This window comes from Oreochromis niloticus, linkage group LG4, assembly GCF_001858045.2.
Source record: "Oreochromis niloticus isolate F11D_XX linkage group LG4, O_niloticus_UMD_NMBU, whole genome shotgun sequence".
NCBI classification, from domain to species: domain Eukaryota; kingdom Metazoa; phylum Chordata; class Actinopteri; order Cichliformes; family Cichlidae; genus Oreochromis; species Oreochromis niloticus.
In genome coordinates, this window is record NC_031969.2 from 4,778,087 (window position 1) to 4,803,747 (window position 25,661).

A 25,661-nucleotide genomic window follows, 5' to 3' on the forward strand; every position below is an offset into this window, starting at 1 on the left:
TTGAGTTAACACTGGTAAACTGAGCAAAGCTGCAGATTTAGAAAGAGGTGTTGAGTAAGAGTAACAGGTGCTGAGACAAAAAGGCAAAGAGAAAACTGAGGCAGTAAACACACACACGTTTATTAGGATAGTGGGGAACAGATGGGTAAAAAAAACAGGTGCAACAAATCAGTGGAAATAAGATAAATGAAGTGAAAATAAACACAAAGCACAAGAGCCAACAGATGACCAAAATAAAAGCAGTTCCAATATGTTTCTGAAACAGGCACTAAAATTAACTTAACCTGTTTGAGCCTTTTGTACCACTTATCTTTAAATTGTTATTCGCAAAAAATCCACTAAATGTCAAACTGTCTTTTATTAGTAGACCTTTTCAATTAGCTTCCTTACAGACAGTTAGCAACGGGAAAGGGAAGCTAAAAAATGTGGACTGACATGCCAAAAAAATGACTGTGTTTGATGAAAATATATAATTTTCACCAAACATTTGTTTGATAAGATGAAATAAAGTTTTATGAGGGCCAAATCATTTTCTAAAAACATACTCTACCAAATGGTTGATTTGACCATTTATGGTAAACATTAGACCTGACGCTAGTGAACTGAAATCAAGACTTAAAAACCCTTCTGATCAGTCATTGGTATTTATATGACTCATTTAATGCTGCTACATTAAACTTATGCTAATTCATGCTAGTATCAGTTTCATGATGACGTACAGCTATAAGCTTTATACTTTGCCAGCTAAAAACATGGCAACCATCCAAATCAACCAAATGGTTTAATGTTTAGGATACAAGTTGCAATTCCTTCTAGATGATGTTAATGCAGCTGTACGGATGATACCTACAGCCACCATTTCCGAGACTAACAAGCTGATCTACACCACGGCAGTAGTGATCAATGAGATGCACAACTACAAGTTGAACAGCCACAAGGGGCAGTACCCTCCATGGAGAAGGAGGCTAGAGGCTAAGATCAAGGTAGCACGGAGGGAGGTTAGCCAACTATCGGAGCTGCAGAAAGGTGTGATGTAGAAGGTGCCTAAGAAGTACAGAAACCTGTCCAGCAACGACTCACAGCCTTGGCCAGCCGCTTGAAGAGGTACACTAGAGAGATCGAAGGTAGGAGAATAAACCAGTTGTTCTCCGCAGAACCAGCAAAGGTGTACTCTCAGTGGCAGGGGAACAATATGAGAACAGCACCACCATGGCTGAAGATGGAACAATACTGGAAGAGCATATGGGAGAAGAACGCAACCCATAATGGCAATGCTCAGTGGCTAGCGGATCTGAGGGCAGACCACAGCAACCTCCCCGAACAGGGTCCAGTAACCATCACAGTGGCAGACATCCAAGAAAGGGTATCCAATATGAAAAGTTAAACAGCACCAGGTTCACGCCTACAGGCTGAAGAAGCTGACTGCACTCCACGAGGGCCTGGCAGCACAAATGAACCAGCTGCTAGTTGACAACATTGGAGATCTCTGTCCAGAAGAGTGCAGTCCTAGGAACAGCTAAGTTACTGCACAGGACCCTCAAGCTCCCATGCCAGGTGCTCCCATTCCAGAGGACCCGAGCTTGAAGGATAGACCGCCCGCAGGGGTGAGAGGGCATTTTTTTTAATACATCTATCTATCTATCTATCTATCTATCTATCTATCTATCTATCTATCTAAAATATAAATGAAAACCAAGGATGACAAAAGAGCAAAAGAAAATAAGTAAAAACAGAATTCATTGTCAACAACATCACAAGATATTAAACTCTAAGAATAATAAAAAAAACAAATCAGGATGAATAAAATGCAAACAGAAAGCCAAACTCGGCTATATTCACTGAGAATCCTAAACTCAGATAACCCTGAGATCATGACAAAACAATAACAATAAAGACAATAAAAGTGACACTGATGTCCTTTGTGTTCTTTCTATCCATATTTAATGCACTTAAGGTTGTTTTTGTAAAAGTGAAGCTGCAGTTTGAATTCTTCATCATTTTCTCCCGGGATTCTATATTTGTCATATGTAGAACTCTGGCTGTCGGCTGTTTTGGGTTGATGACCAATGGATACGTGACTACATGATGCAACCAGCAAAGAGCCCAGACCATCCATAAAGAACTCTAGAGTTAGAAATTGGCATTTAATACATAACATAAAATTCTCTTACTGTCATTTGTGATCTAAACTTTTTTGAGATCTGGACCTACCTGAATGTGCTACCCGCTGTAGCTTAGGGTCAAAACCCACCTTCTGTACAGCATCTGTACGAGCCAGGAAGAAGTTGACCACTCCATTAGCCAAAAAGCATTGTGGGTAGCCAGGAAGTGAGTGAAATTTCCCTTGAGACATCCTGTATAGGCAGCCACCTTCATTTTCTTCTCCTTCCTCATATATAAGAGTAAAATAAAACTGGTTCTCTTCTACAGCCCCACCAACCTAATACGAATAAAGAAACCAAACAACTTGTTACAAAATGGCTACTGTTTCACTGCAAGATCCAATTTCGTTCAATAGATGTTCAGATAGACCCTACTTGTCATCCTTTTGTTTTAAAAAGCAAATCTAGAACTGAGACTAGTCTTCCAGGTAACCTATGCCTCTGTCCAGAAGCTGGTTCCACCAACTTTACTTTATCATGCCTGGTCATAACTGCTTATGTTACAGTAAACCCAAAAATCTAGAATAACCTTTGTCTTCATTGATTATAAAGGATCTGCTACATGCTTGCTCAGAGCTGCTCTGAGAAGTTACTGTGAAGCTAAGACCCCAAATGTTAGCATATAGGGGGAATACTACATGGTCCAAAAGGCCTAACTAGGTCAGATGTAATAAAGGCAAAAGGATTACATCAGTCTAACATGTGTATTTTATGGGTGTATTATATTTACCTTTTAATGTTCTATTCAAATTATTTTAAATAAACTGCAAAAGCTTTAAGTGAGCTATTTTTCTTACCACATCCAGTTCAGGGTTCGCCTCCATCACCTCCACAAGCTTCTCGATCTTTGTCTTCTCTGTAAAGACAAAGTCATCATCCACCCACAGGAAGTATTTAGTTGTTACCTGGGAAACAGCCAGATTTCTGCCTGCAAACCAGCCCTGAGGAAGGAAACATCTTTCACACCTTAATCTTAACATTTTAATCTTTTACAGTCTGTTGTAATGGTGCCCTCAGGTGACCAGTAGAATAAAAGTCATTGTAAAGCAACACTGTTTTTTGTTTGTTTGTTTGTTTTAATTCATAAAATTATAAACCAAAACCAAAAACCAAACTTTAAATTCATCCATCCATCTATCTTCATCTGCTTATCTGGGGCTGGGTCATGGAGGCATCAGCCCTAGCAGAGAAGCCCAGACCTCCCTCTCCCCAGCCACCTCCTCCAGCTTGTCTGGGGGAACACCAAGGCATTCCCAGGCCAGCCCAGAGATATTATCTCTCGAACGTATCCTGGGTCTGCCCCGGGGCCTCCTCCCGGTGGGACATGCCCAGGACAACTCACCTGGGAGGTGCCCAGGAGGCATCCTTGTCAGATGCCCGAACCACCTCAACTGGCTTCTTTCGATGTGAAGGAGCAGCAGCTCTACTCTGAGCCCCTCCTGGATGGCTGAACTCCTCACCCTATCTCTAAGGGAGAGGCCAGCCACCCTTCGGAGGAAGCCCATTTCTCATTTTTTCAGTCACTACCTTCAGCTTGTGACCATAAGTGAGGGTAGGGACGTAGATCGACTGGTAAATTGAAAGCTTTGGTTTTACACTCGGGTCTCTCTTCACCACAACAGACCGGTACAGTGTCAGCGGAGTGGCACTCCACCCTTTTCCAGCTGAGGGCCATCGTCTCAGATTTGGAGGTGCTCATTCCCACCGATTCACACTCGCCTGTGAACCGTTCCATCACCCACCATGGCTCAGACTTATTTTAAATTCATACATATGGAAATCTGAATTATACTCAAAGATTCATCTGGTTTTGTAGAAAATTTAAACTAACAGTTTGTACCAACATTACATATTTAGTAAAACACCACTGTGGTTCAAATTCTTGGATATACCACACATACCTGTGCTGGAGGCATGAGGTAATGTAAGATGTTTTCTCTATGAATTGGCTCTGGTTCTAAGCTGTCATCTGCAATAATCACTTTTATGTTGTTGTAGAACTTTCGGATGCTGTCCAACAACACCTTCAGCTCTCTGTAGCGCAGGAAAGTCTTTGTGGTGATGGTGACGTGAGAACTAATGTCTAACAGGCAAAAGAAAGCAAATTATTTTCACTTTTCTTCAGTCAATAGAAAACTAAACAGCGCAACAGAAAAAGGTCAGAAGAAAAGGATAGCACAGCTAGAGCAGGCTGTATCTAGTCCTTACAAATAATAAGCATTTCATGACTGAATGTTGGTAAAAAGCGCACCTGTCCCTATGTCATACAGGACTGGTATTTGAGGCTGTTTGATGGCAATGGGGAACACCGCTTCATGGTTTTCAAACTGCAATGTGGCTATAGAAGAAGTAGAGAAAACAAAAATAAATTAAGGAAACACTTTTCACTATGACCTGAATCCACTTGTGCTTAATGTTAAAGATGTTAAAGAAGTTTACATTCAGAGCAAAGAGAAAGCCATTAATGCTCATAAACAAAAGAACATACAGATATCAAAATTTGAAATTTTAGGTCATTTATCATTTCTTAGACATATACCAAGGTCTCCAGTGTTTATATGGTAGACAGTGCTGGTATAGGACACTTTGGCCAGCAAGTTGTTGAGGAGCACCAGGTTACTGGATTCAATAATCAGTTTGTTCTCACCAGAACCTGTGAATTAATAAAAAAACAAGAATTTCACAACAGTCTTACAATAACTTGGTTAATATGTTAATGTGTAAGAGCCAATAGATGTAGCAAGTTCACTTTGTGTTGTAACGATCATATAACACGGTATGACTATCACAGACATGATACTCAATTTTTAAGTTTTTAAGGCAGTGTGAAAGTTTGCTTAACCAGATCAGCTTTAGCCATATTTGTTTGACAACCACTAAAAAAAGGAAACATTTTTATTGACCCATAAAATGTCTCATACAGCTTAGAGTTTAAACTATTTGATTTTTTCACCAGTTTATAAATAAACTTTAGTTCTGACTCTCACCTTTGACTGTCGCGTCTTGATGTGGTATATCTGTTGTGAGGATGCCTTTAGACACACTTAAGACCACCTACAACAAAAAGACCTCAATAATGTGAAGCAGAATATTGATACCTATACAATCATCTAAACAATAATAGCTACAGTAAGCTGTATATGAAACAGGCTTAGGTTACTCTAATTTTCTTAGGTATTCCAGGTTGAAAGCAAGGCGAAACCCCTCCAATTAAAAAAAGTTCTTTAAACACCTGACTATGAGTATCTTTTTGTATAAAAATTATTACTATTTATTTACATTGTTAATTTCCCAAGCGCCTACACCACAAAACCAGAGAATTGGTACCCTTAACTATACTATTATTGGTACAGTGTGCAGATAGTGCAGAACTCAGGTTTCACACTCAGGTTTCAAAGCGGGGTCACACCAGAAAGCATTTCAATGAAAATCATGTTTGTTATGAAATACTTGATGACAATGCCTGTGGCTAAGGAGGTAGAGAAGGTCATCTGCTAATTGAAAGGTTGGTGGGTTGATCCCTGGCGGTTTCTGTTTGCAAGCCAAATATTCTTGGGCAAAATGCTGACCCCAAGGTGCTCTCCAAGTCTCTCGGAGTGTGAATGTTAGATATAAAAAGCACTCATGCATAGTAAAAGATCTTGTGTGAATGGGTGAATGAGGCATGTTGTATGACTTTAATATAGGTGTCAAGGTAAGTGTCAACTAGCAAAATGGGGAAAATAGCATGGAAACTGATGCTAATTTATTTAAATGACACTAATGCTAAATATCCTTTATGATCACTGAGATTCAACTAAAATCACGTGAAATTTTCATGTTTTTGAAAGCTGTTTCTGATTTTTCTGATTATGTATATCAATCTATTTACTACAAAGCCATCAATATTACAGTTATTTGAGTAATAGTGTGCAATATTTTAAGTAGTCCATGCCATAAAATTAAGCTTGGCAAACTTAGAATAATATATTATTAGATTACCAAGATTAACACCAAGATGGCTGCTGTAAAATAATAATGGTATAAAATAGTGTCTTGTCCATAATTAGTTTTGCAAAGTTATTTTTTTTCTGTCCTTGTTTCACAAAGAGGAGAAGGATCAAGCAAGCAACAACTGTAGGATCACAATCGTTGCATTTAATGACATTTAGGCATTTGAAAGTTAAATACATCAGAATCCCCCTTGAAGTATGAACTTTACACTTTCAGCAGCCACCTTGAATAAACCAGGCAACCTCTACTATGCTTTACCATCAGTTAGATATTAAAGCTTGTTTCCACCACTGAAAAAAATTATTAATGAATTAAAAATATTGCCAACTTCCTGATTGGCAAAGCTAAGTTGAAATTTTAAGTTATCTCAAAATTGTGACTTTTTCTCAGAAGTTAATACGTTAAAAATGTCACGGCGAGTGAGATGAGCCGTGTAGAGATAATGAAGTAGGATCCAAATGCAGGCACTTTGTAAAGGTGAGAAGGTGGTTTATTGAAATACACGGCACAGGGAAAACATGGCAAACGGAGACTAAACTATACTGGAAACAGCTAAACTACGGAGGAGGAACCTGAACACGAACATGAAAGACGGCGAGCAGAGGTGGATGACGGTAGACAGCAGGGAGACACACAGATGACGCAGGGTGGATACACAGACGGACCAGCAACTACAAACACAGAAGACGCGACTTAAATACACACAGAGAAACACAAGGAGATTACACACAGGTGGGGAACACAGCTGGGAACAATCAACAAGACGAGACAGGGGTAAAACTGAACACACTCACGCGGACCTTCACAATAAAACAGGAAATGAGAACACTACACCAAGACGCAGACCTGACACTGAGAGACAGACAGAAAATGACACATGGAACTAAACCCACACAAAACATGAGAACACAAATCCTAAATACCAATAAACAGAAACATGGAACTCAATAACAATAATCATTATCACCACCATCACCACAAAATGAGAAAATCCAAAACACCAAGATAACTGAAACACAAAGTGCCAGAGAAACATAAGGAACAATCCATAATGCAAAAGTAAACCAAAATATAACAAACTCAAAATACTGGGTCCAAACTGACCCAGAACAGTGACAAAAAATGCCTAACTTCAAAATTTTGAGATGACAAATTTGACTTTAAGACCATCATTCTTACTCATAGATGGCATCATTTTTTTTTTTTTTGTTTTTCTTTTTGTTTGTTGGGTTGTAGGTTTTTTTGTTTTTGTTTTTTTGTGGTGGAAATAAGCTTCCATAGTGGAATCTGGGTGAGAAATCCCACATTTATGATGTCACACCAACCTTGTAACTGTTTCTTTTTTCTGCATGCAGCCCTAAAGCTGGAAATGAAAACAGTTCTTTTATGAAAAGACATATAATTAGCTCAAGTTTAGACTTTTCAATAAGACTAAACTTTGCAGAGCAAGTAGATTTGGTAAGGCAAATGATCTTGGGTATTCAGATTTATAGAGTATGTTTTCTAAGAAGTATTTCACACATTCATACAGTGCTTTAGACTCTATACTTTAAGCACTTTACCTCACATGCATGTCCAATTAAGAACCACCTGATAATCTAACGAGCATTTCTTTGGACTGTGGGAAGGAGCTGAAAAATCTGGAGAAAACCGACACAGGCCCAGGGTACAGTGTACATTTTAGGAGAGCATGGAAAACTCCACAATCTCATGTAACCAGCAAGGTTGCATAAAAAAAGAGATTTGGAAATCAAAGTGAGATTCATTTGACTGTGTCTGTGTAGCCATGCGAACCATGCCTTAATTCAGAATCTGCCAGGGCCCGGAAGAAGTGTGCAAGGTTTGGAGAGTAGTGGGAATGAGCTCGCTGGAAAGGGTACAGCCAGACAAATGCATATGTGTGGGGGAGCACAATAAACATGAGTTTGCCATGTTTGATCGTGCACAAAGGGATCAATTTGTGCACGATCAATTTAATCAATTTAATAACAGTAAACAATAACAAAGTGCTCTGCATATTGAGCCCAGTATACCTGGTATGACAGTGGAGGTCAAAGGCTGCACTGTGTAACCCTGGATAGGATACTGCAGAGGAGAGTTAGGCAAGGCAAACAGTAGTCTGGCCAGTACTGAGGTTGTCCTGTTGAAGAGACGAGGCGTGAGCAGAGGTAAACAAAGATTACTTTCTTGACTACTAACATAAAATAAACCTATTTAATTTCTGTCATTTGTGATTAAATGGTCACAACCCTCAACTTTTATACTGCTGTTCTATTCCTGACATGCTGATGTTTTGGAAAATAACATTTTCCAACATTCCATCCATGGAGCTGGTACCTGTTTTTGTTCTGCTGAAACTCCCTAGCTCGTCGTTGCTTCAGCTCCTCACTTTGCTCCTTAGGGAGGTGATCTTTTAGGATCGTTGAGCCTTGATGACAGGTGCAGGGACCAGGTAGAGGAAGGTGTCTGGTCACAGGTGACCTGGAAACATGGCTGTAAGATAAAGATACTGAAGAATGGCTGTTATATAGACATCCTGAGTGGTTACCACTCCATTCTATAATATATTATAATTCAAATCAGTGTTTGATTAGTTTGATGTTCAGTTTTTAAAGACCCAACATAAGGAAGTTCAACTTGATCTCTTCTCTAACCCCAGATCATAATGTCATCTGCAAACATACAAATCCACGGAGACTCCTGGCAGGCCTCATCTATCAGCCTGTCCATCACCATTGCAAACAAGAAGGGCCTCAGAGCTCATCCTTAATATATTCCTATCTCCACATTGAATGCTTCAGTCACTCCAATCGCACACCTCACCAGTGTCCCACTGTCTTCATATGCATGCTTCTCTGTCCTCATAAAATACAATAGTTTCTCTCTCAGCATCCTATCATGTTTTCTTTCGCGTCATAAAGCACATAGTGCAACTTTTGACATATTGACCTCCTATATAATTCTCCATCATCAACTATGCAAAGACATTTTGAGGCACTTGATATGGTTGGCAAATACATTTGAATGGACATGCAAGATAAAGCAGGTTATAAAAAATGCATTTCATAGTATTGATATTGGCTACCTGTGCCTGTCTATCATTGCTTTCATCATTGTTGAAACTATTAATATGACTATGAAAAAGGAGTGCTTGGAGATGTTTCTTTGATCATTATAAACAATTTTATATAAATTCTTTAAAAAAAAAACTTTTAAATGTTACATAGAATAAAAGAGAGACAGGCTGAATTCATATGCACACACAGAGACACACACAGAGTTGGTTATACCTTCGTTCTGGTGTAGTGGGAGTGATGTTGGGTGGCTCTCCAAGATATTTACTAAAATCTATGAAATAGAACGCCATCAGGATCATCAGGCAAACAGCAGAAAGCAGCTGAAATCTGTTGAAAAACATCTGTGGAGACAGACACACAAAAGCACTCATGTTACAGAAGGTTAGCTGTCAGGACATTTAATGATCTGTAAAATGTAACTGCTTAAACACATTAAAATCAGTGGCGATAGCATGGAGTGATGATTTTATGAATAATCCTAAACTATGAGGTATAGAAGGATGTGCCAGAAGTTGAATTTGTGGATGCGCTGCCAAAGAGTTTTAGAGATTATTTTAAGGTTTGATTATTTCTCTGCCTCTACCTCTCTGCTGAATCAAACTTGTTATTAATCTCTGGCTCTCGTCCACAGCATGTCTTTCATTCTGTCTTCTTTCTCTCACCCCAACCAGTTGCAGCAGATGGCCCCGCCCCTCCCTGAGCCTGGTTCTGTTTGAGGTTTCTTCCTGTTAAAAGGGAGTTTTTCCTTTCCACTGTTGCCAAAGCGCTTGCTCATAGGGGCTCATATGATTGTTGGGTTTTTTCTTGGAATGTATTATTGTAGAGTCTACCTTACAAAACTATTGTTGTGATTGGGTGCTGGAGAAATAAAATTGAATTGAATTGAATTGAATTGAATTGAATTTCACTTCTGCTCAAGGTATCTGATTACTGTGTGGACAAAGTGAAAGCTAGTAAGAAACATAAATTCAGTCATGAAACCTGAAAAATGATTTATCTGAAGCGATAGGTGTGGCCAAGGTAATTGACAGATAAGGATTTGTTAAGCATGTAGCATTTCAGTCAAATGGGATTTTCATTGGTTGACTTTAACCTTATAACAACTTGCTCTATATTAACAAGAAGGATGGGGCAAAGTGGTTCACAGAGCAGTGCCAGCTGCTGATGCCCAGATACAGCAGCATCTTGGGCCACTGTAGGTTGTGTGCTTTGCTCTGTCAGTATGAAAGAATAAAGGCTTTCATATTGCTTAAGTTAAATCTATATCTGGGTTTGTCCTTGTGAGCATTATGGGTAGTGGAATTGCAGAAACCATGTTCACTCACATGAAATCTAACTTTTTTATATTGCAGTTTTGTATTATGATCACAATTACTGTATCCATTCAGATCAAGTGCTAATAATATTTCAGGTTAAAAGTTTTAAGTTGCATTCCATTTTTTCTGTGACTTCAAGTCAAACTGATATTTATCCTTTCCTATAGCTTTTGTATCACAATAGTTGTGTTTTTCTGTGATTATTTGAAACTATAATTTTAATTAGAAGAATATAAATTTTATTAAGAGGGGCATTTCAAAAGCATGCACTACATCACCATAGTCTTTTTTTTTTCAATTCAATTCAATTTATTTATATAGCATTCTTCACAGGATAAAAACCATAAAGTGCTTCACAATAATATAAAAACAGATCTTTTTAGTTTTATTCAGTATATTGGTGTGACAGTCCTGAAATAACCACATGAAACTCATATTGCATGCTACCTGTCATATTGATTATTGTAATTCTATTCTCTCTCTGGCTTACCACACAAACATGTCAATAGACCTCAGCTGTCTAAAATGGAGCTGTTACAAACCCTAGAGCATATTACTGCTGCCTTTAAACAGCTTCACTGGCTTCCTGTAAAATATTACATTACTTTAAAGATTCTGTTTCTTACTTTCAGTTCTCTCCATTATCTCACACCTGCATGTTTTCTGATCGTCTGCACATCATCACTCCCTCCATTACTCTGGGATCTTCTGTTACTTTTATTATACTGTTTGCTTTTGCCTAAATACCACAGGCTTTAGAGCTTCTAGCTAAGTGGCTCCTCATCTTTGCAACTCTCTCCCATGCCACATTCCCAACATTGATTCTGTCCCTATCTTTAAAGCCAGCCTTAAAACATGTCTTTTTAAGTTTGCCTATTCTGCTTGACTTTAATTCTATGATGTCTTCAACTGTTATTTTATGGATACTTATTACATGCATATGTTATTTTGTTATTAATTTACTTGTAAGTTTTCCTTGAATGTTTTGAAAAGCACCTATAAATAAAATGCATTATTATTGTTATTATTATTATCATTATTATTATCATCATCATCATCATCATCATCATCATCATCATCATTATTATTATTATTATTATTACCTTTATATTGGACTCAAAGCAGATGCTATGAGTGCAGTAAGCTTTCTTTTCTTTTCAGTATCCTATCCAGGGTTACACAGAATTTGATTGGTGCTGAAGGGATTAATAACCCACTTTTATTTAAGGCAAGATGCTTTAAACAGATTATATGGTAGACTCTCCACATAAATGCACAAACAGATTTAAAGTTTGTAGAGAGCCAGGATGGAGTTAAGTTAGTCAACAATCTCAAAGGGAAAAAAAATAGAAATAGAGGCCCAGTTAGGCCCCTAATGATGTGGACACCAGAGATAGGCAGTAACGCGTTACTGTAATCTGATTACTTTTGTCAAGTAACGAGTAATGTAAGGGATTACCATTGCAAAAACGGTAATTAGATTACCGTTACTTTCCCGTAGGAACGCTGCGTTACTGCGTTACTAAAACCGTGAGTTTTTTGCGAGAATGTCTCATGATAGTGACGTAAGCGAGTGCGACGTTCGTGACAACAGCTGTCTGCAGATCAACAATGGATAATATATCGAGTGCAGGAGAGAGTATGAGCATGCAGAGTTTAAAGCGTGGAAGTATTGACCTTATTTTGAGTTTGATTCCATAAAAAGTGACAAAAACATTAGTGTCCGTTGTGCGTGGGAAGAAAACTTCTTTTTACAACGAAAAAACCCCTAAACTTCCAAGCAAGCACCGAGTGCACTACGACTGTAATGGGAAATTCACAGAGAAACTCGTGGAGTCTTCAACTGACCGCTGTGGCACACCTGCACCAGGGCAAACCTCCGCCTTCCCCAGTCCTGCTTTACAGGTGAAAATAGAGCAACTAGTCTTTGACTTTATTTATTTTCTGCTGTGTTTCACTTGCATTTATTTGAAAGACTGAGTGTAAACACAAAAAAATATTTTATTTTATGTGCTGGAATGTGCAGAAAATAGGTTTAAATGTTAAACAAATTTCTTCCAGTCAGATAATGTTGCATATAATTTAATTTTTGCTTGATGCATCAAGTTAAAAGATTAAAACTAATAAAACAAGTTTTAAAAAGAGACTTTTCCATTTGATTACATTTTGTATGATGGATTATGCAGAAAAAGTAGAATTGGACTGAAAGATCTATAACTTTATCACCTATTCAGGTTGTAAATTCTGTTTTTAAAAAGTAACTAAGTAATTAATTACTTTTGAAAATAAGTAATCAGTAAAGTAACGGGATTACTTTTGGGGGGAAGTAATCAGTAATTAGTTACTGATTACTTTTTTCAAGTAACTTGACCAACACTGGTGGACACTATGCTATTCTTGTAATTGGCCTCCTGGTATTGCTGAACCAGAGAGATGTTTTCTTTTTGCCAAATTTTATTTCAACACTTGGGATCAACTGTGTGTTTCTGATCAGCTTAATGTGTCGATTAATAACAAGGGAACAGACATCTATGTATAGAATGACTGTAATTCCTAAACAGTGAAGTATTTTTGTTGCTATATTGAAACTAAAAGTCTGGTTTCAAATCCAATATTGTACTGGGCAGAGGCAAAATTGCCAAAATTGTGTCACTGTCCAAATACTTGTGAAAGTGTCTGTAGAAATAAAGTGTTATTGTATATGGTTTTTGTTTTTTCAGTTTTGGATTCTTGTTTTGATGGTTTTACTTTATGGTTATTTAATTGTTCAGTTCAGTTCAATTATTCAGTTCAGTTATTCAGTTCTGCAAAAAATCTGAATAAAAGCCAAAGCAGAGAAAATTCCTGTAATTCGGTTCCTCTTCTTGATTTCTTTGTTCTCTGTTTCAGCCTCTGTCTCATCTTTCAGGTAATGTCTGTTCCTGTATCTATTATTCATGTCTACTGTGGGTCTTATGCCTGTGTTTAGTGTTATGTCGTTTGTTCACATTGAAAGCTCTATGCAGACTGAAGACAAAGGTTGGTGTATAGATGTCACAGTTTTAAAAAATCATACGATCCCTAGAGACTGTTTTTACGGTCTATATCGTTTTATTCACTGTCTGAGTTCTCCTCATTTATTCTGTTCGGTGTTTGCATATCACCTCTGGGCTGTACTAGTGAGCCATTACATCTCCGGGGCGCTATTCCAGCAAGCATGATCAACAAACTCTGAGTTTAAAAATCACCTCTGGGTTAATTAACTCTGAGACCAGCAATTCTTAGTTTTTTGATCCAGAATAGCTGAGTAAGTTTAATCAACTCTGCACTGTAAAATCTAATATTGTGTTTAATTAAAAATATTAAGTAGTCTGAACTTAATTTTGAAATGAAAGATGAAAGATGTGCTTTGAAAATGCCACGCCACTACCGTCCTCCTCCCTTGCATGGATCAGTCCGCATGTTCACGGTGCATTTTTTCTGGAATATGTTGATCAAACCTGGAGAAGCTTCAGCTCAAGATATTATTGTTGTCATTGCTGTGGATCTTTACCTGATACACTCACTTGGTGAGTAAATGTTTACTCTTATTCAAACTGATTTTGTGGCTTCTCTTAGTTTAGCACCAGGTTTATAATCTTGCTAGCTAGTTAGTGTTAGCCTAGCGTTGCTGCTGCCGCTGGGCTCATGTTACTTAAAAATTAACACCACAGCCTTCAAAACCTTACATAAAACTATGTCTGTGAAATTTTCTGTTGATTGTTTGAAATAAAAAAAAGTGAGATAAGAGCCCAGACAAAATTCTTCGGGAGGTGCAGCCGTTATGGGTGGGGTGGGGTGTGGGGGATATTTTCAATCCATAGCCATAACTAACTAACTATAAATATCATGTTTAACCTGAGTAGCAAAAGACCGCAGGGGGTTGAAAACAATATGCCAGGAGTTGGCTGTGCTTGCCGGCTCTATCGACCCTTGACCTCCCGGTCAGCTATCATGCTGGTGGACAACGGAGCTCTCTGAAAACGTGGAAGCACTTTTGCAAATATGTGATATTTTGATAAATTAAGTAGATATTTGAGCATTACACAGCTACATAATACAAAATATCGTAAAAGGTTATTTTGTGACCCAGAAAGGGTAGTCTGGGGAAAAGGAGGATCGCATTTGTCAGCCGCGGTTGTCGGAGCCTGTGCGTACTTGTAAGCACGGCAATGGCGGAGAAGCACGGCTAAAAAACTTTTAAATCTTACTTTTTCTGGGTCACAAAATAAACTTTTAAGATATTTTCAGGCGAGAATGTAGCTGTGTAAAGTTCAAATATCTGCTCGCTTTATCAAGACATCACATATTTGCAAAAATGCTCCGTTTTCAGAGACTCTATTTTTTTCATGCTTTGTGTCAGCTTTTGAACATCTGTGGCATCTATTAATGTCAAATCTAGCCTTTCTATAACAAGTTAAGCAAACTACCTTTATATTTAACCGACTTTTCTGTTTTATTACATTTTAAACAATAATAATAATAATAACAATAGTATTTATTTTGTTAAAAAAATGTGTTTAAAAACAAGTTTTGTTGTGAAAGCTATAATCCAGATTAGTGGTTAAAAGTTAAATGGTTAAAGTCTAGGTTGGCTTTATACTTGAGAATAAAGTAATGTAGCTTGTCCTTCTAAAGAACTAAGTTAAATTCCACAGTTGAATCATAAGAAACATTATGTTACATATAAAGCCTGCCACATGTTAGATCTGGTCATTTTGCTTATTAGAAACTTTATATATTGGAAGTTAACTTTTAACAAGCATGTAATGATTATATTTAAATTAGGTGGTCTTTTTTTAAACACATACCTCTTTAGGCCTAAGCTGACAGTGCCAATACCACACATTCAGACACAGTAGTAGATGATGTTTTTAATACTATATGTGTTAGTCTAATTTGGTTGTATGGGGTCTACATTGACCCTCTGTGTTGTAAGTTATAATGATTGCACAGCCATTAAGGATCAAATCAGCTTCTAAAAACTTTTCTGTTTTTTCTCCCTCTGCTTGCTTCTTACTGTCTTTGAGGCTCGGGACCAGCACTCCTGCTGTTGGACAGAAAGACATCAACTCAGTGGTAAGCAGTGATGGGAATAACGGCGTTACTTTTTTCAGTAACGAGTAATCTAACTAATTACTATTCCTATCGTTACAACGGCGTTACAGTTACTAACAAGAAAACACGGTCCGTTACTATTTTTCAACAAACAGACGGTTGAAGCTGTGTTCAGCTTACCGCATCTTATATCAGCTGCACGGAAGTAGCTGTAAGTAATCTGGACGCTACAGCTTTAAGCAGCTGCGCGCTCCCGCGGACGGCAATCACGATCACTGTCTAGCACAACACCTGGAGCTCAGGGGGTAAAACAATCGCATCAGTGCTGCTGTTTGACTGAGGAAGAATAAAGTAGTCGTGGTAAGTCAATCACATGACCACTTAAAGACAAAGCAACAAGGTGATATATACCAGTTTTTAAATTGTGTTGATAGGCCACGTAAAACCAGAGTCATGATAAACAATATATACGCGGCGTTTTTTCCTCAATAGTTTCACCACGTTAGCGCTAGCAAGCACTCTCTGCTTATGAGCAGAAAAACAAAACAAAACAGGGGAAGTTTTAAGATTGACGGAGAGAGAGAGAACAGAAAAAGAGAGAGAGAGAGTTTTGAGATGTGAGATTTGTGACGTTTAGCGTGTTTGGAGTGTGTAGTTAATGTGTTGTCTTGTGTAGTTAGTGTGTAGTGTTGTGGATAGTTTTGTGTTGTGTGTCAGAACAATGAGGCGACTGCTGTCTCCAGGTAGAAACAGCAGTGATACACCTGCTGCTGTGAGACCTGCAGGTATCAGGCTGTGATGTTCTCCTTTATAGTGGACACAAACTAGTTTTTGGAGTGGCACAAATAATTTGTGTGGCATCTTATCGAAGAACAGCTGATTGTTCTGTAAATAGTTTGAAATGGTTATTTAAAAAAAGGGTATAAGGTAAATGGATGCAAATAACTTTGTTGTTTGCAAAACTTGTGCATATGATTTTAAAATTGACAATTAATATTTGCATTTGAAGTTATGAAATATGATTCATTAAACATGTTTATGGTTGTTACAGTAAAAATATAACTTTTTCTACTCTGATTTTATGTTTTTTGTCTGATTTTAGATCAATTCTGGTTATACAGTATGACAAAATGAGAACATAACTGTAAATTCAGGCACGTGAGGTTGTGCTAAAAAGAATGATACCAAACAAGGCAAAGCAAATAGTTTTTAAAGGTAAAATGTGGAGAGAAAATCAAGAGTAGTAAAAAAATGGCCAATTATACCCTGGACCCCAGAGGGTTAAATGTTCTTTGTTTTTTTTAAAAGTAACGCAATAGTTACTTTTCCAAGTAATTAATTACTTTTAGAATATTGTAACTCAGTTACTAACTCAGTTACTTTTTTGAAGAAGTAACTATAATTGAATTACTTTTTCAAAGTAACTTGCTCAACACTGGTGGTAAGTATTTTGGTTTTCCAATATATTAGCAACTGTCAGTGACATTTATATTAACAAGGCTGAACTTTAATCATACTTTAGATCCGCCTGTTTTATTTATCGTTTTATTTGTGCTTTGGTTTGGGGAAGTTGTTTTTTTACTGATCTTTTCCTGTCTTCTGTTATTAGACTTGAGATATGACTGCACTATGCTGTTTCTGGTGACTCCAGTTAATTCTACAAGACATGCTGTGTAAGTAAACAAACAACAACAGTTTGGTCTGCATTTCTTGAAAGATCACATCCCCCAAACTTAGTTTAGAGCAGGGGTGTCCAAAGTCCGGCGGCCCGCAGTCGTTAAGTCCAGTTCAGTCTGTTAATGTTGATAACCGTTTCAAACAACCGTTAATAGGTGTGTTGCTAAGCCTAAGAACTTAAATAACAAGCTTGAAATGTACCCGTCCCATTTTCCCCTTTGTTTTTTCTCTGTACTGTAAATCTTCTGTCCAAGAAGAAATCTGCTGCTGGTCTGAGAATGAGCTACCAAAGCTTTTTCTGAATAAATCAATAAAGATCCATTTATGGAAAGCTGTGATGAAGGCAGTTTTGTCTTTAATTATATTCAACAATATAACACATTTGACCACTTTTAAATGATTTTTCTAACTTTAATTATGCTACAGTTAAGGTTATATACCTAATTTCTAGTAAGTGACCCAGCCCCTACTATATTTGTATGTATGTGGCCCTCAGTGAAAAAAGTTTGGACACCCCTGGTTTAGAGGGTCTACACTGTATATAGTGAAGTCTGCAAGTTTTCTAACAGCAAAATTTTTGTGCCCAAATCATTTTGCACATCATTAGAATGAAAGTTATTGGCCATGTTTGCATAGCCCTTTTTAAAATGATGCTTTCATGACATTATTGTATGTTGGGTGGTGGTCAGGGCTATCTAGACTGACAAGTAGGACATTGAATGTCACCTCTCCGGTGGGGAGGGAGCCTGAGATTGTCTAAATTGGAGTCTGTTTTATACCAAATGCAGAAAAAATGTTTTAAGAAAGCAATTAAGTTCATGTTCCAAAAAATATGATTGTTTGCTTGCAGGACACCAGGAGAGATGAGTCCTCCGTCACAGATGGTGTGGTCAGTGAAGATGGTCGCCTGCAGGTTCAAGCTCATTGCATCTCCAACCCACATCCACTGCCACTGTACTTAAGGGAAGTTAAAGACTTTCTTCTGCACCTACATTTGGATCACCTCGATCCATGACAGTCATTCAGGCAGTAATGCCTGGACTGGAAACAAGCCATCCTTAAAATAATACAACATTCCAGCTCATGTGTTGGAATGGAAAACAAATGTGTTGTTTAAATTAGAGACTGCACTTGTGACAGAACAATGAATATATTTCATTTTGATTATATAAATAAAGTAAGTACAAAACAAACTTGTGGTAGGCCTAGAGCCAGGCGATAGAACGATAACGATATGTATTGCGAAATAACTTTTCTCGATAGAAAAATGAAACTATTGCGATAGACCTCATCTCTCTCTCTTCCTCTCTTATATAAAAAAAAAAGAAGAACAGCCAATCCAAATTAAGTAGCGCAGAGCCGAACCAATCACAGCCGCAGCGTCACGTCACGTAACTTGTTACGTACAGCACAAGTGCCAAGCTGCACATGTGTATTTGTTTGGGAAGCAGCCAGCCGCCGTGTAATGGAGGAAATGAGTGTGCTGACTAGAGAAAAATCAACCGAGAGCTTGGGTGACCAGGTTACCGAAGAGAACAGATGACCGTTCCAATGCCGGAGAGATTGTCGAAAGGAAAGGCCAGAGAAGTTCCGTAGTGTGGAGGTATTTCGCCTATTTGAAGTCTGACAAAAAACACTGAAAAAAGCGCGCACTGTAAATTGTGCCGAAAGCATGTTCCCACAAAGTCTGGAAATACAACAAACCTTTTTTTTATCACCTGAAGCAGTGCCACCCACTAGAGCACGCTCAATCTCTGACTGAAAGCGCTAATTCGTCATTGAAAACAACCAGGGGGATCCCTGTGAAGCAGCAACAGTCAACTGAGTCGGCTTTCTCCAGCGTCTTACCATATGACAAAAAAGCTAAGAGACATAGCGACATAATGAATGCCATAGCTTACTGTCTTGCTAAAGACATGCTACCAATAAACACGGTCGAAAATGAAGGATTCAAGCAGCTAATTAGGGTAATGGATCCTCCTTACCAACTCCCTGGACATAAACATTTCTCTCAGACAGCGCTTCCAAAGCAATATTATACAAGTTACTCAATTTTGTCTGTTCTTCTATAAAACAAACTAAGATTTATTTTTAGAATTAATATTTTGTTTCTAAGTGGAATTGACAATTTAGTAGTCTGTTTTGTTTGTTCTATTTTAAAACTTAAACGCTTTAGCGGCTGCCTTTTGTGTAGTTTGCAATATTTGCCTTTATTTATCTGAAACTGAAGTCTCATGTTCCTTAAGTACATCTACCCTGTTGAACTTATTATGGGAAATAAATATTTAAATCAAAACAAGCTGCTAATTATTTCACATTTTACTTGTGAGCAACGGCACATTTAAATCTTACAAATATAGTTATTTGGCTTATATCGTGATATATATCGTTATCGTCTGAAATGAAAAAAACATATCATGATATGAAAAAATCTTATATCGCCCAGCTCTAGGTAGGCCTAAACTTATTTTCAGAATAATTAAATCTGAGACTTTGTTTCATTGTAAGATTATAACAGTGATGGCAATATAATTGTTTGTTGTTCAGCAGAACAGTGTCCAGTATGTTGGCTGTTATACTTTGTTGTGTTTGAAAATAAAAGTTGGGCTGATTTTAACATCATTACAAAAAGTGTTGTTAATTATTTTTAGTCATAATCAGGTTACCACAAATTGTTTTTTCATTTAGTTGAACTTAAAATGTTTGTCAGTAGGTAAACAATTAGTAATGTACAGTCAGAAATATCAAGTTATTCTTAATACTGCAGACTTGCAATGAATAAGTTGTCCTAACAGTCATCTTAAGCTTTACTTAGTTTTTTTGAGGCAACGAGTTTGCATATTTTTTTTGAGTTCTGGAAACTACATAGGTTTTTACTCTATACTCAAAGTGAATAAGTTGCCTTAACTTAGTCATCTTAAGTGAACTTTACTCAATTTTTTTGAGTTCTGGGAACTAATGAGGCTGTACAGTGTACTCAAAATGGGTAAGTTGCCCTAGCTTAATCATCTTAAGTAAAACTTTACTCAATTTTTTTAAGGCAACGAGTTTACATAGTTTTTTTGAGTTCTGTGAACTAATTAGATTTTACAGTGTGACTATGTTCACACCTTCTTTCCCTACTCGCGCACAGGGAAAGAAAGTCATCATCACATGTTATGAGAAATATCAGAGCTTTTAAATATATTTTAAATATTAGATGTTAGAATTTGTTCTGAGAGGGGAAAATGAAGCGATTTTGAATAGATGTGATAACTTGGGAAATGACTGGATTTAAACTGGATCTGGGCCAGATCTGATTTGTATATAATCCTTATCTGATTTGTATCCACCCTACTGTGCACTTGACACCAGCACAGACATGGTTTGCTGAACCGTTGAAGATATGATATAATAGCATCAGGTTGATCTGGTTCTGGTTCCACTGAAACTGATTTAAGGGATTTTGGTGGAAAACATTTTGAGATTGAAAATGTTGAGGAACCTTGGAGTCATTTTTAACCAGGACATGTCCTTCAACGCACATATTAAACAAATATGTAAGACTGCTTTCTTCCATTTGCGCAACATCTCTAAAATTAGAAATATCCTGTCTCAGAGTGATGCTGAAAAACTAGTTCATGCATTTATTACTTCCAGGCTGGACTACTGTAATTCATTATTATCAGGATGTCCTAAAAACTCGCTGAAAAGCCTTCAGCTAATCCAAAATGCTGCAGCAAGAGTCCTGACAGGGACTAGAAAAAGAGAGGACATTTCTCCTGTTTTGAGTTCCCTTCATTGGCTTCCTGTTAAATCCAGAATTGAATTCAAAATCCTGCTCCTCACATACAAGGTCTTAAATAATCAGGCCCCATCTTATCTTAATGACCTTGTGGTACCATATCACCCTATTAGAGCACTTTGCTCTCACACTGCAGGCTTACTTGTTGTTCCTAGAGTATTTAAAAGTAGAATGGGAGGCAGAGCCTTCAGTTTTCAGGCCCCTCTTCTGTGGAACCAGCTTCCAGTTTGGATTCGGGAGACAGACACTATCTCTACTTTCAAGATTAGGCTTAAAACTTTCCTTTTTGCTAAAGCATATAGTTAGGGCTGGACCAGGTGACCCTGAATCCTCCCTTAGTTATGCTGCAATAGACGTAGGCTGCCGGGGATTCCCATGATGCACTGAGTTTTTCCTTTCCAGTCACCTTTCTCACTCACTATGTGTTAATAGACCTCTCTGCACTGAATCATATCTGTTATTAATCTCTGTCTCTCTTCCACAGCATGTCTTTATCCTGTTTTCCTTCTCTCACCCCAACCGGTCGCAGCAGATGGCCCCGCCCCTCCCTGAGCCTGGTTCTGCTTCTGGTCCTGGTTCTGTTTCTTCTTGTTAAAAGGGAGTTTTTCCTTCCCACTGTCGCCAAAGTGCTTGCTCATAGGGGATCATATGATTGTTGGGTTTTTCTCTGTACCTATGAAGCGCCTTGAGGCGACTTTTGTTGTGATTTGACGCTATATAAATAAAATTGAATTGAATTGAATTGATAACTACTGAAAATTCTAGCATCAAATGTTCATAACAGACTCTTAGTCTCCTGCATTTAAAACCTCAGCCTAAAATATGTCTGGTTCAATTTTCAAGTCTTAAAAGTCATTTCAGTCTCATTGTTGCCCAGATGCTCGCATGATCTCCAAGACCCAGCTGCAACAGACTAGAAAAGTACTCAAGTACACAAAGTAGCAAACTATGTCTAATTAGGATTTTAGTTGTGTAAAAATATAAACTTCTCAATATCAGTTCACTCTTCTCTGAGCTTTAACAGCTACTTTATAAATAAGGAAATCAATGGGTATGTCATTCAGCTGGTTCAGATGCAGCAGGAGGGAAGGAGTCAGCGAGAGACTCAAAGTTTGTTGAAGTACACCTGCCAGCGAGCAGGTTAGGTTCACAGAGCCTGTTACCTCGGTAAGGTTGAAACTCTTTTTCTAGAACATAAAAGTAAAGGACCAGCTTGAGCGCCCACCTGTCTTTCTTCTATGTGTGAAAATCACTCTTAGTTGTGTCTCTCCTGATAACTCACTGTTTCTTTGTAGTAACTTCTTTGACTTTGAATTCAGTGTAAAACTTCCTTGGCAGAATCCTCTACCTGTTACCTAACCGTATCCTTCAACCCTTCTTCAGAACATTCACCTCTGCAACTCACCTGCCTGCTGACATGCTCAATCTCTCTGCTCCTATATAAAAACAAATCAGTGGCCTCTCCCTCACCTCGCCAAGTATGCACATTCACTCTGCCCCACTGGACACACCTTGTGGTAGAAATTCAGAACACTGGAGAAAACCATGATACAAATTCGACATTAAGTAAGCACAAGATTACTTTTTTTAAAATAGCAATTCGAACAAGTCTTTTCAAACTCAAGGGTACATCTGACTTAGAATAAGTAATTATTACATTACTTAACCATGAGTGTAAGTAACCTACACTAAAAATTCTGTGAACTTGCATACAATATCTGTAACGGAAAAATTGTAACGGGTTCCAATTAAAGCCAGAAAAACTGGTTTAAGATGGGGCTGCTTTTGCCTACAGCGTAAGGTATCCTGTTCTTTTTAAACAGGGAGGAGAATCAGTGAGAAAGACAAAAAAAAGCTCCTCTGCCTGGCTCCTCAGAGAAAGACAAAATAAGGGTGAAGAACACATGAAGATAAGGATTTTCAAATTCTGCTTATTGTGTGGATGTAAAATTTGATACATAACAATCATGTAATATTGAGGTCAACACAATTATTTAAAAAAAATGATGAGTCATTGACAAATAAATATATTCCTCTCCATTGGGGAAGGACAATGTAATGTAATCTTAAACCCTCGTTTTTGTTGTCAAGCAGTCAAGAAATACTAGTTTCAGTTCTGACTACAAGACCAATAGACATAAAACTATTCTTGTTTAATCCTAAACCGATTACGAATGTTTTTCACAAGATCAGAATCAGCATATTAGCAGTTCCCTCCTCTCTCACTTACAAAATGCATTACATGGAGGAACAGAAGCCTAAAAATCATAGAAAACAACATGTTTCTGCTTGTCACAACAAGACTTACAAGAATACCTCATATTCAGCCACATGTTCAGTTCACAATGTGAACATAGAGACGTACTTTAACACCAGTTTCTTCTCAGTAAAGTAAAAGTTGGCTTATAATACACACCTTTCCTGATAAGCAGCAGCGTTTTTCTTTGCCTTTAATTCTCCAAGTCTGAACACAGGTGCTTTCAACTATGTGGGTAGAAAAACAAATCCAAATATGTCAAATATCCACTAATACTTATTTTAAGACAGAGCCTGAGGGGAGTGCTGTTGCTATCTGCATGCGCACCTCAGTCAAATAGCCTTAGTGTTAAAGCGTAAACACAGCTTTCCACTATGAGAAATTTCCGCCTTGTGAAAGATACAGAATTAATACAGACCTTTCCCACTGGCAGCAGGGTGTGTTTGAGTCTCCAAGCCTGACCACAGGTAATTTCAATCATGTACAGACAAAAGCAAATCCAAACATGTTAAATGTCCAGCAACACTTGTTTGAAGACAGACGACAAACCCGTTAGGGGAGTGTCAGTGCTACCTGCCTGCACACCTCTATCAAATACCCTCCTTTGTGCTAAGGTGTAATGTACAGCCTACCTGCACCACAGACTTCCCCTTGTTGCACTGTAAAAAGAGTTTGTAGAAATTACAGTCAAGAAATATCAAAAAGCAACAGTAGACTGTGAAATCCAAAATAATACATATCCAAATGACTTTTACAGAAAGACAAGCAGAGATGCCATCACCCCATCAACTCATACACACACAAACAAAAACTGCTTCCTCTGTGATTTATCAGTTCAAAATAAATAGGATCAGAATAAAACATACCATTTATACTGCCCATCTGCACTCTACATGGTAATCTTCACCTTCCTGCGTTTCTTCCTGACTGAAGAACTGTAACATGTTATTACTTCAACAGTTAAATAAATATCTACCGTATTACTAAAGATCAGCTGACAATGACAAGTGGTGAAGGAATTTTTCAAAGCATTCCTTTAGTACAGTACAACAGTACACACTAAAGTTAACACATAAAACTGTATTATTGAATAATTTTTGCATAAAATACCAAAAGTAAAAATAGTTATTCTGTAGAAAAATGTTCTCCATCAGTGTTAAATGGATTAATATTGCTGCTGTTTATGATTGAGCTCATTTTAAATACTTGTATTCTGTTTAATGTCCAGCATCCAAGCATATGTTTGTGGTGGCTGTCCTGTGAGGACCACATAGCTATGATAAAACAAAGAAACCAAAAAGACAGTTGATTAGAAGTACAACTATAATAAATATATTAAAATACATTAATAGCAAAAAAATCAGCTGAATTAAAAGCATTGAGCAGTATGTGACATGGATAATAATCTACAGGGGGTTTGAAATATGAATGGAAAATGAAGGCTGAGTGTTGGCAAAACAGTTGGTTAATGTATTACAAAATCAGACTGAGAGAGACATGTACATGCCTGACACAGACAGACCAACTGTGGAGAGCTCACAGAAAGACCTGAAATCAGCAATGAGAATGAGTCAGCAATGTTTCAAAGTAAGCAATGAGTAATGCACTCAACCACCATGGCCTGTATGCACCCTCACCAGCAGCGAGACTCCATTGCTAAAGAAAAAAAAAATGCTGAGCAACATTTAGACAAGCCTGTGACTATAGTCACAGGCTGTTTGGATGCCTATATAGGACTATAGTCTGTGTTTGGATGCCATAATAAACATGATATTTGGAGGTCAAAAGGCACTGCAGATTACCCCACATGCCAACAGTGAAGTTTGGAGAACATCATGATGTGGGGCTGTTTTTCAGCATAGGGCACTGGCATGCTTTATATAACTGAAGGAAAGATGAATGGAAAAAGGTACCAAGACATCTTGATAAAAATTTGCTCCCCTCTACCAGAATGATAAAGATGAAACAAGGGTGGATGTTTCAGCAAGACAGCGATCTCAAACACACAGCAGAGGAAACTCTCAGGTGGTTTCAGAGAAAGAAAATAAAGCTGTTAGAATGGCCCAGCCAAACACCTGACCTGAATCCAATATAAAACTATGGCAAGAACTAACAGTCATAGAAGGGACCCACAGAACCTTCTATTGTTGTAGGATTTTACGTTACAACATTTTATCATTCTGTTGTTGTGAGCACCACCTTCTTTGCTGTGACGTGCTGGGGCGCAGGCATCAAGGCAAAGGAGGCAAACAGACTGAACAAACTCATCGCCACCCTGGAGGAGGTGAACAGTGACAGAATGCTGGATACTGCTGGCAA

The 25,661-nt window shown here is 37.8% G+C and overlaps 1 protein-coding gene across 3 annotated transcripts; it reads right to left on the reverse strand.

Moving 5' to 3' along the window:
* Positions 1 to 99: 99 nt before the first annotated feature.
* On the reverse strand, positions 100 to 24,274 carry LOC100694685 (beta-1,4 N-acetylgalactosaminyltransferase 2). Of its 3 annotated transcripts, XM_019358285.2 has the most exons (13): positions 24,209 to 24,274; positions 23,975 to 24,001; positions 9,446 to 9,573; positions 8,493 to 8,648; positions 8,189 to 8,295; positions 7,481 to 7,518; positions 5,150 to 5,216; positions 4,702 to 4,815; positions 4,414 to 4,500; positions 4,064 to 4,245; positions 2,960 to 3,103; positions 2,212 to 2,440; positions 100 to 2,124 (listed from the first exon to the last, which is right to left on the reverse strand). In XM_019358285.2, the coding sequence occupies exons 1-13, from the start codon at positions 24,209 to 24,211 to the stop codon at positions 1,931 to 1,933; spliced, it is 1,476 nt and encodes a 491-aa protein (XP_019213830.1). In that variant the 5' UTR covers positions 24,212 to 24,274; the 3' UTR covers positions 100 to 1,930. The 3 variants fall into 3 exon arrangements, with proteins under 3 accessions (XP_019213830.1, XP_019213829.1, XP_019213828.1); XM_019358284.2 differs by lacking the exons at positions 23,975 to 24,001; positions 24,209 to 24,274 and adding an exon at positions 23,761 to 23,944 and having other exon boundaries at positions 8,493 to 8,636; XM_019358283.2 differs by lacking the exons at positions 23,975 to 24,001; positions 24,209 to 24,274 and adding an exon at positions 23,761 to 23,944.
* Positions 24,275 to 25,661: the final 1,387 nt, after the last annotated feature.